The 21,831-nt window shown below is 36.2% G+C and overlaps 1 protein-coding gene across 1 annotated transcript in view; it reads left to right on the forward strand.

Moving 5' to 3' along the window:
- LOC138169643 (protein unc-13 homolog C) overlaps positions 1–21,831 on the forward strand; it is a 487,553-nt gene that overhangs the window by 399,693 nt on the left and 66,029 nt on the right. Inside the window, exons 22-24 of the mRNA XM_069099296.1 lie at positions 1,463–1,586; positions 3,708–3,764; positions 15,212–15,292. Of these exons, the coding sequence (XP_068955397.1) occupies positions 1,463–1,586; positions 3,708–3,764; positions 15,212–15,292 (262 nt within the window). The remainder of the gene's footprint in view (positions 1–1,462; positions 1,587–3,707; positions 3,765–15,211; positions 15,293–21,831) is intronic.

Genomic DNA, 21,831 nt, shown 5'->3' on the forward strand with positions numbered 1-21,831 from the left:
TTTTTATTTAATGATGATGTTTAAGTGAATCTACTCATAAATAGAGTTTATAGTGAATTAATTTAAACAATCAAAAATATAATCTGTTGTCTTTTCCCAGTGAAATTATGCATAGCTTTTCCAGATATAGGAAATAGTCAATTGTAATTTGTCTCCAAGGAGTAAAAATTCCTAAGTACAGTATTGGTTTAATGACAGATAGTGATGAAAATGGAAATTGCTTAGTGCTTTCCATTGTGTCATGAATGTGTGTCATTTAATGCTTGCCAGTTGAGAATCATGTTGGGAATTATTTGCCATGGGAACCTTGATATATTATGCTTAATTATGTGCATACTGTTCATTGGTATAAGCTAGTTGGGACTGAGAGATCCCAGATCTCTCTTTTCATCTCCCAATTCCAAATCAGCCATTTCATATTGATCTCAGGCATCAATTTTGGATCAACAAGAAAAAAAAAGAACATCAAAAACATTTTGGTTTTGAACAAATGTTTACTTTGTTAATTTTTTTAAAGATAGCCATTTATGTCTGTGTCATATAAGCATCAGTTGAAGGAACTGGGAAGGTTAAGCCTGAGGAAGAAAAGATTTAGGGTAGACCAGAGAGTTGTGTTCAAGTATTTCAAAGGCAATCTATCATGTGAAAAATGGATTAGACTTATTTGTCCCAGTGGACAGAAGCAAGAACAATGGATAGAATGTGGGAGGAAGTGAATTTATGCTTGACTTCAAAGAAATGGGATTCTAATAAGAGTGGAAGAAAAATAGGGTGCCTTGAGAAGTGATAGGTTTCTACTCTGTGGAAGTCACTTAACAAAATCCATATGACCACTTGTGAGTATGCTATAATGCATGTTACTTTCAGGGATGGATTAGACTAGATGGCTACTGAGGCCCCTTTCAACATGAAATTTTTAGCTCTCTCCTTCAGTTTTTGAAGTCTGACTATCCATTACTGAAACAATAAATGGTGAAAGAATACATAATGAATTTATATTATACTAAACACACCATATGATGAATTAGATAGTGATTCATTACATAAAACAATTGGGCAATGAAAACTGAGTGGGATTTGAAATGAGAGGACCCAGATTCAAGGTTTCACCCTGCCACATATTACCTGTGTGAACTTGGAAGCAGACAGGTAGAAAGAACACTGAATCTAGGTTCAGAGAATCTGGGTTTCATTCATTGCTCTGTCTCTTACTGGCTATCCAATTTTGGACAAGTAACTCCCTGAATCTCAGTTCCTTTATCTGTAAGATCAAGAGAAATGAACTAGATACACTTTGAGATCTCTTCCAACATTAAACCTATGACCCCATGAACATGAAAACCTGGTAGATTGATGGGTCATGAGAAATTGGGGGACTAATGCCTCAAAGTCCTGATTATAAAAAGATTTAGATGCCTTGACTTGAAATTTCAAAATGAATGTCTCTTTGATTTTATTTCAGTTTAAGTCTCTCTGCAAAAATCTGTGAAAAGACAGTGTTGAAGCGAGTTTTGAAAGAGCTGTGGAAGCTTGTCCTCAACAAACTAGAAAAACAGATTGTTCTTCCTCCTTTGACAGATCAAACAGTAAGGAATTCAACTCTGGTCTATCCACGTTTCAAAAATTGGTTTTAACTGTTTTGCTTAATTAAATCATTTGGAATTTGAAGAAACCTTCATGAACCAGTCTCCTGAAAACATTCTTATGCAGGGAATTGTATTTCTAACACTGAGGATACTATTGCCCTTTCCCTTGGGGATCTAATTTAATTGATGTCCAATTGCAGAGAAATTGTGTGTTCATACCTCCCCCAAGTATATCCCTTTAATAAGAATATTGTTCAAAGATTCCCCATCACTAGATTCCCCTCACAAATTGAGTAAATGCTATCCAATTAAGTTCTTTACAATGGATTTTTCTCCATATGAGCTTAGGCAAGTTATTTCACCTCTGTGTCTCAGTTTCCTTATCCATGAAATGGTGGTGATAAACACACCTGTACTACCTATCTCTGGGCATATGTGTGAGGCTCAAATTGGTGCCATGTGTAAAGAAAGTGCTTTGCAAACCTTAGAGTGCTATTCAGATGTTGGAATTATTTATTAAGCACTCACAGGGACACAAATTTGGTTTAAAAAAATATGTACCACCAGTCCCTTCCCCTCTAAGAGTAGAAATTCTAAAAAGAAATGAGATTTTTTTTGAGATATATGTACTTTCTTTACCCTTCCTGTGTCCTGGGCTTTTTCTGAATGAATAAATTTTCCTGAAACATTTTCACTCAAGTTAATAGTGTAGACTTATTTGGTGAGTTTGAGTAAAGTAAGACTTTCACTTAAAAGCACATCAAAAGGTGGGGGTGTAGTAGTTACCTATTGCCACCCAAGATGCACAAAGGACAAGGATGTAGCTAGAGCTTCCCCTTATATGAAACTTTGATCACAGGCACTGGGCTGAGCAAGTGATAACAAATACATAAACGATAAATCCCTTGAACCCAAAATTTCTTGATATGAAAAAGCAAAACAGGAAATTCCAATATTATCAGACTCTTTTGGTAGAATATAGTTTGTATACTTGGTAGTGAGAAGCTAGGTGTTAATTAAGGTCCAACACAGTGCCTAGCACTTAAATTAGAAGTGTAATAATAAAAGAAAAAGCTAACACATAGAGTTTTAATATTTGCGAAAATATCATACAAACATTTTTATATTAATCCTCCCAACAACACTGTGAGGTTCTTCTTGCAGGTATTATTACTCTCATTTAATGGATGAAGAACTTGAAGTTTGGAGAGGATAAAAAAATTTGCCTATGTCATATGGCTAGTAAAAGTTACAAGCAGTATTTGAACCCAGATCTTGGCTAATTCCCAAGATGAGCAGCTCACCTTATTGGTCAATGTTTTCCAAGCCACAGATCAATTTGAAAACACTTCAGTTTCCCATTTCATGAGCCAGTGATGCCTTTTATGAGATAGCTTTTGGTTAAAATTATTGATAGACAATTTTGAGCATTCTTTGCTTCTGGATCATTATGAATTTTGAAGAGTTGTATGGTAGTTTTATCCAGCAGTGTGCCAGAGCCAGCTCTAACCAGTTGGAGCAGATTTTAAATTTTAATTGTGAGCATTTACACCTCAACAATCTGGAAATCAAAGCTTGATTTATTTTTTCATTGATTTCATTGACCTAAGACCAAATCTTGATCACAGCCTATTTTTCTTTAAAAAGTGTAAAAATGATTCTTAATTCAATACTAAAATAGGCTATGGGAAGGATTTGGCCTGCATGTAATTTGCTGACCCTTGGTCACTTAAGAAAGTGATGAAAAAGTGTTCATGCAGATTAAACTTAAAAGCAACCACATACATATTTTTGGTTCAACATTTGCCATCATAATCCTACGTTTATTTCCTGTTTTAAAAAATCTGAGCAAATCTTTCTTCCAACGAATAATTGACATACATTTCTCTCATGTAACTCCTATTTACCAGAATTAGCATTTGAACTAAAATCCTGGCCAATCAGCTGTCTTTCCATTGTAACACACTGTCACTCTCCTCTTAATAACTCACATTGATATAACCCTGTAAAGTTTAGAACCTTTAACAATTGAGACAGAGTATATATTTTTTTCCTATCATTGGCCACATTTTTACTGTGTTACAAAAAACAGTTTCTTGACATTTCTCCTTTTGCTTTCAGGGACCCCAAATGATTTTCAGTGCAGCTAAGGATCTTGGACAGCTATCTAAACTGAAGGTAAGAACATTAAGTGAATATCTGACTATTCCTATAACTATTATTTAGAAAAAAAGACTATTAAGCACCTATGTGTGCAGAATGTTGTACTAGGTGCTTGGGTGGGTGGGGGTAGGGATACAAATTTAGATAAGACCTAAACCTTACCCACAAAGACATTATAGTCTGGGAGGGAGATAAGATGCTATCACAGAGAAATATAGCATATGATATTATATAATGCTATATGATAATTATGTAACAATGTGAGATAAAATTGTATTTTAGGTTTATAACACAGAGTGTTATGTGAAATCAGAGGAGGAAGTAATCACTAACTGTGGAAACCAGGAAAAGCTTCTTGGAGAAAGTGACATAAGAGTTAAGCTTTTAAGACTGAACAGAAATTTGACAGGTGAAGATAGGGCAGGAGAACATTTCAGGTATTTTATAAGGCATAGTGTATAAATGGGGAATAATCTGTGATAAGACTAGGAATTCCAGGTGATGCTAAATTACAGAGAACTTTTAATATCAGACTGAACTTTACTCTGTAGGCAAAAAGAAGTCACTAAAGTTCTTAAGTAGAAGATATATGTGCATAAAAAGTATTTCTCATTTGTATGAATTGATGAAGAATGAAATAAGCAGAATGAAGAGTACTATATATAATAACTAAAAATAAATGAAGGTTAAAAGTAACCTGTATTTTGAGAAAAATGAATGATCCTGGGAAACAGAAAATTAAACACACCTACCTGATGTCAAAGTCAGGGGACTACTTGAACTGAATGATGTGTACATTAGTAGATGAATCATGGTATCTGGCATTCTTACTAAATTGTTTTCCTTTGATCTGAAGGGATGCAGTGGGGGAGGTTTTCCCATGTTTAGAAATGGTATAATGTCGGGGCAGCCAGGTGGCTCAGTGAGTAAGAGCACCGGTTCCAGTGTTGGGACGACCTGGAGATCAAATCCCGGGCTCAGACACTCAGCACCACACCCAGAAATAACTGGCCGGGTAACCTTGAGCAAGTTACTTAACCCCAATTGCTTTAAAAAAAAAAAAGAAATGGTATAATGTATATGGCAAAAGGTATCATTACATTGTTGTTGTTTTAAAGATAATTCTGGCAGTGGTATTCAGCATGAGTTGGAGAGGAAAGAGGGTTAAGTAAGAGTGGGAAGTAGCCAGTGGATTAACCTTGATGAGGGTAAGGGTATTTATTCTGTGTGATTGCCCAGAAAGAAGAAAAAGAGGGTGTTGGTGGGTGCTGAGAAGGTTTGAAGAATGGACAGAGCTGAGGAAATTTGCAGCAGGTGCCCTTTGTCTTCTCAGGTAGCTAGGTCTTCTGCTATAAGTGTGTAGGGGATGTGGAGATATGGTGGCCAAAAGATAAAAATATAGAATATCCACAGTATAGGATAGAGGAAATAAAGATAGATATAGAGTCAGATTGTCAAGAAGCAGCAAGGGCAAAATCGAGGTTATTCATCATGAATTAATTATTGAAAACAGTTGGATTTCATGATGTTTTATGATCCTCACTCCACAGTTTTGACTTAGGAGCTTCAAAATGAGATTTCTTTTGTGATCCAGTAATGAGGATCCCTAGATTAGGAATGATGAAGAACATGAATTGATCTAGAGACTCTGTTGCAGTTAGGAAAACATTAAATTGGCAGACATGACAAGACATCACAAGGAAGCAAATGAAACCAGAGTGGGAGAGATGGAGTGGAAAAATAGGGATGGATAAAGGAATTGAAGGTCACAATAAGGACAAAAAAATAGGTTGGAAATGAGGGAGAGATTGGGAGAATTTGTGGTTGGAGTGTGACATTTCAGGGTCTAGATAGTGGGTAATTATGAGACATAAGAGCTACCATATAATAGCACCATTTCAGGGTTGAAGTGCTCTTTGGAACTGAGAAAAATTAGGTTTTATATGGTCAGGTTGCCAAGGGGATTGTCAATAGGAAACTATGAACCAGGTAGTAAAGTCATTTTTTTAATTGTTCCTAGTCTTGTGTAAACTGAAGGCAAGTGAAGAAGTCAATCAATCAACAAATATTTAGTGCTTTTTTATATTGCACGCATCATGCTAGATGCTATAAATATAAACACAAAAATTAAATAGTTCATGCCCTCAAGAATGGGATGCAAAAGGAACATATGAAGATATTTTAAAAATAAATACAGAATAGAGGCATGATAACAGAGTAGGGAGAAAAGTAGACAAAAGGAAAATAATTAACATAAAAACCACGAGAATATCAAGGAATATTGAAATACATCAGAGTATGATGCAACATGCTCCCTCCTATCAGCTGAGAGGTGATAGATTAGACTTGCACATTAAGCTGATTCATTTTCCTCAACTACTGCCTTATTAAAAAGGAGAGGAGGGAAAAAAGAAAACAAAAGAGAGGAGGAAAGTGTTTGAGAAGTAATAGCTAGGATTTTTTTTAAAGCATCAGTAAAACTTTTATTTCAGGGAGTAGGGTGGGGAAAAGGGCATCTCTGTGAGAGAAATGATGAGCTTATTGCTGGTTCTTGAAATAAGCTCCTTTTCTTCAATTGTGTTAATACATATAGGACAAGGAACATATGTCTCTATAAGGTCATTACATGAGACAGGTCTCCAGTGAGGTGTTAGACATCTTGTTACTTTGGAATCAGTGAAGATAATTAGACATTTTAAATTGTGTAGCATTCCCTTTTTGAAACTAGCTAGAGAATATGCCCCAAACTGTCATTACCAAATTGGCGTTGGTAGTTTTAATCTCCCTTTCCTTTCAAGTATTAATCCACTGCTTCCCTAGGATTTCTGATTCTCAGTTTCAGAACTTCCTCATTCTGATCCTATAGTTTTGGCACTCACCACTTGAGGGAGCCATCATTGTCAAAGTTATATAATTACAGAATGTTAGAGCTGGAAGAAGCTAGCCATCACCGAACCCAACCACTTCATTTTCAGATGAAGAACCTAGAACTCAAAGAGATTACTCCAAAATCACACAGATAGCTAATAGCAAAGCTGGAACTAGAAACTAGTGTTGTGGTTGAAAGGTTAGAGAAGATCCTGTTAACTACCTCTATAAACTTGGGCAACTCACTTAACCACTATGAGTCTTTCTTTCCTCATCTCTAAAGCAAAGGATTTCAACTAGATGATGTCTGAGGTTCCTTCCAAATTTAAATTCTATGAATATATGAACTGTCTCTTTTCACTATAACAAGTTGTACAACACTGCCTCACACCCCCACTCCCACACACATACACACACAGCCATTTTGTAAGTACTGATTATACTCATTTCTCAAATCTAATTTTAATTCACATTTAACAGGTGAATGGAGAGTCTTTGATTTGCTAAACTGGGGTACCTCCTACAAAGCTGGGCATGTGTCCTGACAGTTCCTTGAGGAAGATGCATCTTGCTACAATGACATATTAGTCTCCAGTAACAAGAATATATCCTCTGACTTATTAGCCAATCATCTTCAGACAGACCTGATCATTAGAGACCAATCAGGGGTTTACTCTATCGTCCTAGCAATGTGGATGTCTCTAAATAAGGAGCTAGAGTGCATGCTTAGTCTATGGAACATTCCACGGCAAACAAGTTGGGAATTCCCTTGATCATCCCTGCTACACACAACTATAAGGATACCCAACTTTATTTTTAGCTTTCTTTTAAAAATTTTTTTAATGACAGCTACACGTTGGACTGATGTCCTCAGGAAATAAGCTACTGTGTTTCCCAGGGCCTTTTCCTGGATCATAAATAAGAGGGCCCTCCCTTTTACACACACACACACACACACACAGAGACAGAGAGAAACAGAGAGGGACAGAGACAGAGAGGTTTAACTAGCGATTCCTAAGTGCATCACATTATACTTGGAACCTTCCTTAAAATCCATTTGGTCCACTCTTTCATCCTCTTATCTTCTTGCAATATTGTCTACCACATTAGACAGTTCACTCCTTGAAAGAAGGGATTTTTTTTTTATTTCTTTATATCCCTAGTATTTAGTACAGTGGCTAGTGCATAGTAGCCACTTAATAAATGCTTGTTGATTTGACCCATACAGCCATTTATCTCTAATAATTTGTCTCTCTATTACAACTGAAGAGTTTAGCATTACCCATAAACTGAGATGTTTCTATGTATAGTCATTCCCTCTCATGTCATTTATGAAGACAGCAAATATAACCAGTCCTAGCACCAATCCCTGAGGGACCTTATTCACTACTCTTTATCCCTCTCTATACAAAGAAGCAGTTTAACAGCAGAAGGGCTTTTTCTACCTTTTTAAATAAAGCAGGCTTTCTGATTCAGCCTGACCTCATCTGGACAGTCTCTATGGATTTAAAGGACCCTTTACTTGTTTCTGAAAAGCTTCCATCATGTCTCTATTCTTTGGCCAGGGTATTTACTTTGGGATCTAAAAAAGGGATCTAGAGGAGAATTCAAATGTAAGACCCATGTGCCAATCACTACAAGTACTTCGAGGAAATATGGAGATAAAGAGGGTCCAGAGTCCATTCCCTCGACTAGTTTGCAAACTCTAACCTCTTGCTGTCCTCCAAAGATTGAGTAAGAGGTACTAGTCACAGGGAACCTAATGACTGGGTTTGGTTTTTTTTCTTTTTAATTTTCTTACTTGGATTTAGTTAAATTTTTTAATAATGAAATGATCTGTAACAACAATTTTAGGAGAATCTTATACATGCTAAACAAATGCAAATCAATAGCATCTTCTGGCATGCATGGAAATTTTCCTCTTCCTTGAGAATGCCTTGTCATTGTAAGCCTACTGAATCAATTATATCTTTGACAGACCCCCAAAATATAAGTTGTGAAAAATAATATGATGCCATGTTGATATGGCCATATCTAATTGGAGTGAAGGCGTGGAGGTCATAACTACTATGTCTAGGGAAATTCATCATATGTTTTTGGAGTCAAACCTCTCAAGCATGATGGAATTATGTGTGGGACTAGGATCATAGGATTTAAAACTGAAGAGGATTTTAGAATAATAGTCTAATCAGCTTGTTATTTAAATGAAGAAATTGAACTTCCAAGTAGGGAAGTGACTTCTTCCCAGGTCACAAAGTAGTAACTAGTAGATAGAGATTTGAATTCAGATCCATTAATTTCCAAATCTAGTTCTTTGGGGGCAGCTGAGTGGTGCAGTGGATAGAGTTCCCAGCCTGGAGTCAGGAAGAGTCCTCTTTATGAGTTCAAATCTGGCCTCAGACATTAGCTGTGTGACCCTGAGCAAGTCACTTAGCCCTGTTTGTCTCAATTTCCTCATCTGTAAAATGAGGTAGAGAAGAATATGGCAAATCACTCTTGTATTTTTGCAAAGTAAACTCCAAATAGGGTCACGAAGAGTCAGACACAACTGAAAAAACTGAACTAGTGTTTCTGCTTAACAATCTCTAAGACTCTTAGAGTCAAAATTTATTTGCTCCTTTGGTTTTTTGTTGTTTTATTTTATTAATGTTTTAAAAATAGTTTTAGATCATATTTTATGTCAGATATTTGCAAGAGCTATACTGACTATGATTGGCAATAATAGTGGGTTGTTGGGGTTTTTTTATAAAGAATATTACCAAGGATGAATTTGCTTCATAGCACAATTTCAAATTACCAGTGCATGAAGCTATGACTTGCTCCCTGCTCCCATCTCTTTGGGAGAGAAAATGAAATGAAATACCTACATAGGTCATTCACTCTAAAGTTGTCAGAACTGTTCTCTCACCTTTAGGGCTGCTCAATTCCACAAACATTTATGAAGTTTCCAATACATAAAAGGAATTATGCCAGCCACTGAAGACACAGGAAATCAAACAAGACACAAAGCTTTCACAAAGCTGACAATTCCCTTCTACCTAATGGAATCCTTCTCTTTTGTCACACTGCCATTCAACCACCCCTTTCTCCAACCTTTCCTGATTCCTCTAACAGTGACCCCACCAAAATCCCTTGTGTTTATATTCTATAAATATTTATATATGTGCATGTCTCTCTCAACAGACTGCGAGCTCATGGAGAGTAGCTATTGTTGGTGGTCAGTTATCTCATTCTTTGTATCCTTAACACAAAGTACAGTGCCTGGAATATAATAGGGACTTAGAAAATGTTTGCTGATTGGCTGAATGAATCTAGTATGGAGGATAAGACAAATATGTGTAAGCACACAACCTATACATATTCACATAATGCAAGTGAAAATATAAGTGCATACATGTATTGGAAGTGATTGGAGTGGGAGCTCATGCCAAGTTTGTGCTTCTACTCCACCATCTTGGCTCCAACTAGACATTTTTCACAACAAATCACTTCCTAGTACCTTTCCCCAGCCCTTTCTTATAACAGTAGCAAGTAGTGAGACAAAACTCACCAACATAAGTCGCCCCCAGAGACTATCCATATTCCACAACTGGAACCTATATTCTCTCCATGAGAGGATGGAATTATTCTTCATTATCTGTCCTCCAAAACCAAGATCAGTCATTGCATTGAATTTGAAAGCTCTTGGCTTTTCGTGTTATTTTTGTTCATGTTAAAATGTTCTTTTCTTATAATATCTCCTAAACAAATCTCTTAAGAGATATTGCTTTATCTCCTTTGTAGATGAGTTTAGTTACTAGGAGCCTGGAGATATGGAGGGCAGCAGTAACAAGCTACATGAGCCTCTTGGGTCAGGTTTTTATTAGACCAATAACTCACTTCTAACCATTTTCTTCAGAAGCTTCTTATTTGACTCTGCTATGTACAAACTAAATAATTTTTTTAAGCAAGTATTGTTCTGTTCAACAGCAGCAAAGTAAATTACTGATAAGTAGTTGTAGGAAATGCATGAACAATATAATACAAACTCAGTTAAGTTTAATGGAAGAAGGGGGGCGAACTCAAAAAACCACTTGAATTAGGAGATAGAAATAGGGACTAGATCTATGAAATATCTTTGATTTGTATAGATAACTCCAGAATGAGCACACTCCTTGTACAAGAGTAGATCAATGAATTCTCTCACTTAGAATCATAAAGAATTGTTTAGAGGGTTACTTAGTATGTGTTAGAAGCAGGATTTGAACACAAAACTTCTTGGCTTCAAAGCTGGCTCCCTATCCATTGTATCTTGATGTAGGGGGATTAACTTACTTATGAATTTTAGGCTAATCTAACCCCAAAACTTTTCATTATTATTCTGATATGTCACTCAAACTCTTTAATATATTTTAAATATTTAATTTGCTTGCCTTTTTAGGAAAGTTGACCAAAAACTGACCCTTATTTAAGTTTGGAATGACTGAGTTAAGAAAGTATATTGAAAATATTTTTACTATATGTATCTTAAATGGTTATTCTAAAACATTATTTTCTTTTAATCTGTGGGACATGGTGGTCAGCCTTAAACACAATGTGTCTTCATTATGGGATCTGCTTAAATAAATTTATAGATTTCCTCTTTCTTTTCTTTTTCTTCTTTCTTTTTTCTTTCTTTTTTTTGTCTTCATATTGTAGGTGTAGCACTCAACTAACCCATTGGGAATTTTCATTAAAGCTAACTGTGATGAGAGATTCAGAATTTTTTATATATGTTATGCTTTCTTGATTTTTTTAAAAATTAATTTATTTGTTTACTTTTAGTTTACAAGATTCAGTTCCACGATCCCTTGAGTTTCCAATTTTCTCCCCTCCCTCTCCTACCTGCCCCTCCATGGCGGTATGCAATCAAATATAGGATCTACAAATACCTTCACATTAAACATTAGTCAGGTTGTAAAGAAGGATTATAACTGATGGAATGAACAATGAGAAAGAGAATACAAAACAAAACAAGAAAAAGAAAGAGAGCTTTTAGTTTGCTTCAATGTGCATTCAAACTCTGTAGTTCTTTCTCTGGATGTGGATATCTCTTTCCATCATGAGTCTTTTGGAGTTGTCTTATAGCCTTGAATTGTTGAGAAGAGCCCAGTCTATCAAAGTTGGTCATCACACATACGTTGTGTCTGTAATTGTGTATAAATTTCTCCTGGTTCTGCTCTTCCCACTCAACATCAGTTTATATAAGTCTCTCCAGGTAATTATGAAGTCTGTCTGCTCCTCATTTCTTATGGCACAATAGTATTCCATTACGTTCATAGACCACAACTTGTTTAGCCATTCCCCAATCAATGGGCATCCCCTTGATTTCCAATTCGTTGCCACCACAAAAAGAGCTGCTATAGATATTTTTGTACATATGGGGCCTCTTCCCACTTTTATGATCTCTTTGGGATACAACCCTAGAAGTGGTATTTCTGGGTCAAAGAGTATGTACTAATTTATAGCCCTTTGGGCATAGTTCCAGATTGCTCTCCAGAATGGTTGAATCAGTTCACAACTCCACCAACAATGGATTAGTGTTCCAATTTTTTCACATCCTCTGCAGCATTTATCATTTTCCTGTTTTGTCATCTTAGCCAATCTGGACGATGAGATGTGGTACCTCAGAGTTGTTTTGATTTGCTTTTCTCTAATTAGTAGTGATTTAGAGTATTTTTTCATATGCTTATAAATGTCTTTAATTTCTTCTTCTGAACACTGCCTGTTAATATTCTTTTACCATTTATCAAATGGGGAATGACTTGTATTCTTATAGATTTGACTCAATTGTCTGTATATTTTAGAACTGAGGCCTTTATCAGAGACACTGACTGTAAAAATTCTTTCCCAGTTTTCCACTTCCCTCTTAATCTTGGTTACATTGGCTTTATTTGTGCAGAAATTTTTCTATTTAATGTAATCAAATTTATCCCATTTAAATTACTGGTAGACATTATAAAATATTTGGGAATCTGCCTGCCAAAACAAACCCAGGACCTATATGAACACAACTAAAAAATACTTTTTACACAAATAAAGTCAGATCTAACTAATTGGAAAAACATCAGCTGCTCATGGCTGGGTCGAGCTAATATAATAAAAATGACAACTTTACCTAAATCAAAGTACATATTTAGTGCCATACTAATCAATCTACCAAAAAAATACTTTACAGAGAGAGAAAAAAATAGTAACAAAATTCATTTGGAAGAACAAAAGGTCCAGAATATCAAGGGAATTAATTAAAAGAAATGCTAGGGAAGGTGGCCTAGCCATACCAGATTTTAATCTGTATTATAAAGCACCAGTCATCAAAACTACTTGGTATTGGCTGAGGAATAGAGTAGTGGTTCAATGGAATAGATTGGGTACATGAGACTCAGCAGTCAATGACTATAGTAATCTACTGTTTGATAAACCCAAAGACCCTAGTTTGGGGGATAAGGACTTACTATTTGACAAAAACTGCTGGAAAAATTGGAATATAATATAGCAGAAACTGGGCATAGACCAACATCTAACACTGTATACCAAAATCAAGTCTAAGTAGGTGTACTATCTAGGTATGAAGGCTGATACTGTAAGTAAGCAATCTGGGAGAGCAAGGAATAGTTTACCTGTTAGATTTATGGAGAAGGGAAGACTTTATGACCAAACAAGAGTTAGAGAGGATTATAAAATGCAAAAAACAGAATATTGTTTATATGCCAAACTTATTAGCTATGATAGCTGGCATAAATCAGTGACCCCTTAACTCTTTTCCAAAGGACTTTAACTCCCTATGCCTCAGTTTCTTCATTTGTAAAATGAGGACTTAACTATCTCTAAATTTCAGCTAACCCATCTATAAAAAGCAGAGTTTAGGCTAGATGATCTCTAGGTCCCTTCTAGGTCTAAATCCTATAATATTGCAACTCAATTTCACTGACATGACAATATATTTACCCCCAAATTAGCCAGAGGAACTTTTAAGATAAGTTTTTCAGTCTTTTATTTTTGTACTGAAATTAAATGACAAATACAAATAAAACCATTTAATATTTAAAAGTTCTGCTTTGTAAAATTAAATCTTTACCTTGAAATTATTTTCTATTCAAATAAAATAATCAACTTTATGCAAATTGTATCTAATGATTAATATATGATGAAATATTTTCTGCAATCAACATTTGCCCACATGAATAAAGTATAATAATAATCTGTTATATTTTTTATAGATGCAACATAGCAAAATAAATCTAAGTAGTTTGACTTACAGGCAGGAATACCTGTGTTCAAATACCACACCTTATACTTACTGACTGCGGTTTTTTTGCTTTTTTTTTTTTGGAGGGCAATTGGGGTTAAGTGACTTGCCCAAGGTTACACTGCTAGTTTTTGTGTGTGTGTGTGTGTTAAGTGTCTGAGACCGAATTTGAACTCAGGTCCTCCTGACTTCAGGGCCAGTGCTTTATTCACTGTGCCACCTAGCCGCCCCTTAATGACTGTTTTTAAGAATAGGCAAATCACTCTTTGAACTTCGAGCAACAAGGTTTAATACTTTAAGTTATAGTAGTTTGGAATCATCTTCATTAGAATTCTCATGAAGATGAAAATAGAGGTCCTTGATGTATGTTTGTATTTCCAAAATGCTTACATGCATTTGATCCTCACAGCCACCTAGTGGCTAGGTAGTAAGAAGCATTGGTGATATTGCTCCCATTTTATAGATGAGGAAACTAAGAGTCCAGGAGGATAAATTGTACAATTACCAAGATTCATCTTTCCTTAAAATAAAAGTTGTTAAATTAGTCATCAGTCACTTACTAAATATGTATTACATGCCCTATGCAATGGTAAATTCTGTAGATATGAATGCAAGTATGTATAACAATCCCCTCCATCTGGAAGCTTGCTTTTAAGTGGATGATTGAACTTGTAAATAACATAGAAAATACATACAGAGTAGATGGAAGGTAATTTGACAGAGGAAAGTTCTAGCAGCTGGGGAGACCAGGAAAGGCCTCTTGAAGAAGGTGGACTTTGAATTGAGTTATTAAGGAAACCAGAGGAAGCAAGAGGTGGAGGCCAAGGGGCAGAGCATTCAGGGATGGGGAACAGCAAATGACAAGATATGGGGACAATAAATAGAGTGGGAAGTGGTAGGAATTGTAAACAGGCTGATATAGCTGGTTAACAGAATGTATGGAGGAGAAAAGAGTATAAAAAATAGGAAAATGAGGAGGCAGCTTGGTGGTGCAATGAATATAGTTTCAGCCCTGGATTCACAAGAACCTGAGTTCAAATCCAGCCTCAAATATTTGACATACTTATTAGCTCTGTGACCTTGGGCATGTCACTTAACCCCAATTACCTTGGCTTTCCCCCTCAAAAAAAATAGAAAGATAAATGACCTTGGCAGGTGACTGGTAGGGGATGTGAGAGACTTGCAGAGAAAGAGGGGTTAAAAGGTTATTGCAATAGGTCAGATGAGAGTCAATGACAGCCTGAACTAGGGTGGTGGCTATATGCATGAAGAGAAAGGAAAATATTTGCCAGATGAATGAAATGCAAAATGTTAACCTGTTTTTCAGGATCATATGATTCGAGAGGAAGCCAAGGGTCTGACCCTAAGACAGTGTGCTGTGATGGAAGTAGTCTTGGCCACAATCAAGGTAAAGTTTTCTATTTCTACACACACACACACACACACACACACACACATCTGTATCTACCTTTTGGGAAGCTAACTGAATTTACATAGTATCATTTCCTTAAAAGTACAATATTTTCCCTCTTCTATTCCTCTCCACATATCCCCTATTACTCTTGATTCTTCAACCTTCATGTCACTGCATGAAGTCTACATGTCACTGGTGAAGTCTACATGTTAAGAATAATAACATATACATGACCAAAATATTCAGAACAACAAATGTGCTGGCTAATTGAGCAGCCTGATTAACTTTTTGTTTTCATCCTTGTATGCTGGAAATCTTCCCAAAATTATCAATCCACTCACCTGCCCTTGTAAGTACAATATATCAAATGTAATGGAAACACGAAAGCTTCATAAATATCCTTTCCTATTGTACCTATTAAAGAGACTGAGTTAAATATACACTGATGTCAGTCAGTAAACATTTATTAAGTGCCTGTAACTAGTTGGTGCAGTGGACAGAGTGCCAGACCGAAGTCAGAAGACTCATCTTCCTAAGTTCAAAACTGGCTTCAAGCACTTAACTAGCTGGGTGACCCTGGGCAAGTCACTTAACCAAGTTTCCTTCTGTTTCTTCATCTGTAAAATGAGCTGGAGAAGAAAATGGCAAATGACTCCACTATCTCTGCCAAGAAAACCCCAAATTGGGTCACAAAAAGTCAGAAATGACTGAACAAAAATAACTGTGTCGCAGGCACTGTGCTAAGTGCTGGTGACAAAATGAAAGACAAAAGGTAGTCTCTGTTCTCAGAGAGCTCCCAATCTAACAGAGAAAACAAGCTGTATATAGAACAAATTAGAATTAATCAACAGAGGGAAGGCACTAGCATTAGAGAGGAACAGGAAAGGCTTTCTGTAGAAGGCAGGATCTTAACTGAGACTCAAAGGAAGCCACAGAAACCAGAAGGCAGAGATGAAAAGGGACAGAATTCTAGGGCTATAGGAGAGCCAGAGAGAATGCAGAGCTGGGGGATGGTATATTATATGAAGAACATAAAGGAGGCCATGTTACTGGATCACAGAGTACATAGGGAGGGAAATGTAAAATGTTAAAAGCTGGGAAGTGGAGGAGGAGAGGTTACAAAGGGCTTTGACATCCAAACAGAGGATTTTATATTTGATTCTGGAGGTGAGTCAATGAAGTTTATTGAGTAGGAAGATGACGTGGTCAGTCCTATACTTTAAGAAGATCACTTTCACAGCTGACTGGAGGATATACTGGAGTGGGGAGAAACTTATGGCAGGCAGGGTATTATAGTAGTCTGGATGTGAGGTGATGAAAGCCAGCACCAGACTGATGGCAGTGTCAGAGGCAAGAAGGGGACACATGTGAAAGATGTTGTGGATGTAAAATCAACAGACCTTGATGACAGATTGACTATGAGGGGGAGGAAGAGAGTGAGGAGTCAAGAGTGACACTTAAGATGTGAGCCTCGGGGACTGGGAGGATGATAGGGCTCTTACCATTCAGAGGTCTTAGGGGCAGGGCGTTTCAATGGAAAATGTTTTTTCTAACTTCAAAACATCAATGGATCTGTAATCTCATCTATGTTGGTACTTACTCTGTAGCTGCAAATTGCAACCCATCCATCCCTTTTCATCTTTTGGGACTCCTCTCCCCTATTTCTTGATAAACCTCCACAGGAGATAAACATGCTATACTGGAAAAAGCCCTTCAAATGACTTGCCAGTCAATGTTGGTTAAAAAAAGGTTTCACTTTTGGACAGCTGAGAATTAAGATTAGAAAAGATTTATAGGCATTTGAAGAATTTTCTAAGTACCTTCTGCCCATCTTTTTCTTCCATTCCATTGTTGTCTCTGTGGAAACAGAAGAGAACCCCACTAGACAGAAGGCCCTTAAAAGTTGTGTTTTATGCATTGCCCTAGTAAAAGATTTTGTCACATTTAATGTCTGGCCAATTGCTGATAAGTTTCTGCATACTTGGTCTGCAGATAGTAAGTGAATGTTGCTTCAGCTTTGAATCCTTTCCATCCTAGTGGAAGCTAACAGAACTTAACACTCCACTGGCGTGCCCTTCAAGAACCTTGGGCCATTATGCAAGGATAAGGCATCAGAAAAGGACCTAGTGAAAAAAGATTTTTTAAAACTAGATCTCAGGTATCAACTTGTTTTCTTGTGATTTTACTTTTTGCTTTTTCCTGAAAGAAGAAATGAGGGAAAAACAATTTAAATTAATAAAAAATTTTAATTAAAAAGCAAACAAGGTTTACTCTTGTATATGTGTATGTGTAGTCAGAAGGCAGTTCAGATCCATAATTTCATTGTTATAGGGAGCTCTAGAAATGAAACATCTTCTGCTAATAGAGATAAGCACCTTTTCTGCAATTTAGAACTGGGCTTATTTTTTGGGTCCCTTTGCCAGCCTGTTTAAGTCTATGCCACAGGACTCATCAGAAGACTGTTTCAAATGTGTGAAATAAAATAAAAAACATAGGATTACCAAAACAATAACAACAACAATTCTATTGAAATACAGTGTACAGTTATCAACTGTTTTTAAAATTCACACCCCAGGATAAGAACCCCTGTCTTACACAGTTGCCTGAGGTCCTAAGAAGTTATTTGCCCAGGGTCACACAGCTAGTATGTGTCCAAAGCAAGACTTGAACCCAAATCTTCTTGATTCTAAGGCTGCCTCTTCTCTATAATATATGTGTGTGTACACACACACACACACACACACACACACATACATATATATTCCTATTTGCATATACATATATATATATATATATATATATATATATATATATATATATATATACAAGCACACTTTGGGGAAAATCTTCTGTTTGAAAATTAGATTTTTATTCTTTTCCCTCAATTTTTACAGTGCACCAGTTTCTCTGTTGTTACCTGGTAAAGGCATCTATTGTGCAGGATTTATGACCAGATTAGTAAAGCACTGTTCCTATGGGCCATTTGCCAGCTAATAGAAATAGTCTCACTTTGTAGAAACAGATATTCATGCAGTATGCATTAAAATAGCAATCAGCTTGTATAAAAATTGGCCTTGTTCATATAGCTTCCACCTTGCAGCTTCAGTTTTGCACTTTGCAAACCTAAGAGTTTGATTTTTGCCCTTAAATTTTGAACACTATAAAAAAAGTTACAGGTGACAGCAGCAGTGTAATATGTGCTGAGATATGTAGATTCCATATCTTTTATTACAATTTACCTGTATAATGTAAGTACTTAAGTCTCATTTTGTGACAGAGGGAGCTTTTTGATTTTAAAAATTTTTTTTATTTTTGAGATTAGTCTCCCTATCTTGCTTGGGCTGGAAATGCAGCAGCCACTCATATGTTAGACCCTACCACTAATCAGTAAGAAAGCTTTGACCTTCTCAGTTAATGACCTGGGTAATTCATTAGGCAATGGAGGACCTTTGCTCCAAGGGCCTCACCATAAGAGTGTTGGACTTAGGAATACACCCAATTATTGACTTTAGGCCACTGCAGATCATGATTCCAGAGCTCAAGCAATCTACCAACCTCAGCATCTCCCAGTAAACAGGGACTACAGACATGTGCCACCTCATCTGATGGGAAGAGGATTTCTAACACAAGAAAATACAAGGTTAAGAAAGCAACCTTTTTTAGATTTGGTTTTTTGGAAGTATAAGAACAAGAAATGAATAGCCTTCAAACATAGTAGTATTTATTTCTACAAACAGAAATGTAAGAGTCTTGAACAATAATACTGTGAAGGAAAATGGAAGTGTGGACAACATTATTTTGAAGAATTATAGATCTAGATCCAGAAGAGACCTCAGAGGATAACTGAATTCCAGAGGAGGTCACTTAGGCCCAAGGATGCTGAGTGATTTGCAGAGAATCACATAAAGAGTGTCAGTAATGGGACATGAACCCAAGTCCCTTAACACCAGAACCACTACTAGACATTGACAAAAATCACTATTTCCTAAAGAAGTTGAACAGATTGAAAATGTCTAGAATGAATGTTCTAGAAGAGATTTGAAACCACCCTTAGTCAATAAAAATTTAATCTCATAGAGAAGTTGAAAAATAGTGAAGTCTAAGACAGCGCTAGTGTAGGATATCAACTTTTATTAAAATATTATAAAAGATAGTAAAAGATTATGAAATATTATTTTATTACAAGCAGTTTGTTGAAAGCTTAGTAAGAGACCCAAATAAGCCAGATCATCTCTTTGGCATCATGAATCAGCATGACTTGGCAGATTGACCTTACTTTCATAACCTGAATTAAAGTCCCACTTATACTAGCCATATGACCATGAATCAGTCATTTAGCCTCTCATTCCTGCCCCCCCCAAGCCTCTCTAACATAAAACCATTTACCAATCTGTATTGACAGAAGTTTCTTAACTAAGAGCTCCCTATACTAAAGAAAACACAGGTTCAGTTAAAAAAAATAACAATAGTAGGGGGCAACAAGTATGCTGCATAAAATCAAATTGTAAGCCAATGGTATAAAAGCTTATAGCAAGCATATTAATAAAAATAATGAAGAAAAAAACATTTATTGAGCACTGAATACTTGCCAAACACTCTGTATACAAATACAAAGGTAAAGGCAGCCCCTGCTCCCTTGCATCCTACAAAAGGAAAACAACATAAAAGGGAGAATGGTAGCCAAGAAGGAGTATTTTCGTTCAAAAATTTATTGAGCTAGTGAATAGGGCCACAGGAAAGTAGATTGACACAACCCATCTAAGAACATGACAATTTATTTGATTTGATCACAGTACATGATTCTAGAACTGGGAAGGGAAAGGATAGGGAAAGTACTCAGGGAAGAGGCTATGGCTATGGACAATGGGGAGAGAAGTGAACCTTGGCTGGTGTTTTTTCCCTGAAAGAAAACTGTCCCAGGGAAAAATTTCTCGAGGACAGAAAGATTATTGTGAAAGTTATAGAGAAGCTAACCCAAGAACAAGAATTTCTATAGTACTTTAGGTTTGCAAAGTATTTTATATGCATTATCACATTAGATTCTCCCAAGTACCTATCAGGTAAGTGCTATTATTACCTCCATTTTATAGATAAGGAACCTGTAGCTGGAAGGTTAAATGACTTGATATGGTTGCTTAATAAAGATGATCTCTTATTAAAAAGCTAAAATGAGTAGCCAGATTAAGAAACCAAAATTACTATCTAAATTTGCCAGAATTGATACATGGCTTTTGGTGATTTCTTCTCTCATAATATGCCCCCAATATGAACAAAGCATCTGAAAAACTCAGTGGAGCTCTTTGTTCATAGTGCAGGGAGAAAGTTTACAAGTAACTGATGCCCAGCCTTGTAACATAGTCATTGAAATTAGCTTTCTTATTGGCAGTTTATCAGTGAGATAAGACAATGGCCTGGATTTTTTGTCTGTAACAATGAGATAACAGAATTGGGGTGGGGAGTGGAACTGTTTTCACATTATATGGAGCTTCTATATTTTAGAATTGTATTGACCTTTTATTTGTGTAACTATGATATACCTTAGTTAATTCATATCTCTTACAACTTTCTCTTCCTATGGACACCTATTTTACTCTGGGTCTCTTGTTTTTTGAGGGGGGAAGGCAAGGCAATTAGGGTTAAGTGACTTACCCAAGGTCACACAGCTAATTAAGTGTCAAGTGTCTGAGGATGGATTAGAACTAAGGTCCTCCTGACTTCAAGGCCAATGCTCTATTCAGTGCACCACCTAACTGCCCCTCTGGGTTTTTATCTTAAGACAGAGAAGTCATTCCTGTTCTCTCAAGTGTCCTTTTCATTAAAGTTGTCAAAAGATACCTTCAGAATGTTGTGCTAGTGAAAATTAGACAAATGTTTTAACTGATGAAAAGAAGCAAATCAGTTTACTGTTCAATCAATAAACACTGATTAGATGCCAAGCATTGAGTTATCTCAAACTCAAGAGAAAGCCTTATGTCTTACTCTAATACAAACTAATGTCCTACTTAAGTTTTAGACTTTTTTCATTATTTTGCTTATGTTTAATATCTATCTCCTATCACTTAGTGACTTTTCTTCCCTCCATTTTCTACAAAGTAGAATCTTAAGAATTAATGAAAGAGATTAGTGAATGAAAATTTAATAATGATATTCATAATAATTAACCTCACCAATTCCAGACTCATGCCAAAGTGTGATTTACTAACCTCTCTGTAAGCTATATATAATTGTGCCTGTTACCTGTTGTTCAGTCATGAGTAACTTTTTATGAGCACATTTGGGTTTTTCTTGGCAAAGATACTGGGGTGGTTTGCCATTTCCTTTTCCAGTACATTTTACAGAAGAGGAAACTGGGACAAATAGGGTTAAATGACCTACTCAAGGTCACACAGATAATGAGTGTCTGATTTGAACTCAGGAGGATGAGTTCTCCTGACTCCAGACCCTGCACTTTATCCATTGCACCAACTACTTTCCCGTCCTTTATCTGTATTATATCTAAATGACAAGATAACATTTCCATTCAGGGTACAGCC

This window comes from Petaurus breviceps, unplaced genomic scaffold (genome assembly GCF_028583685.1).
Source record: "Petaurus breviceps papuanus isolate PSGF00001 unplaced genomic scaffold, PetGlider_PUasm1.0 37, whole genome shotgun sequence".
In the NCBI taxonomy this organism is placed as follows: Eukaryota; Metazoa; Chordata; class Mammalia; order Diprotodontia; family Petauridae; genus Petaurus; species Petaurus breviceps.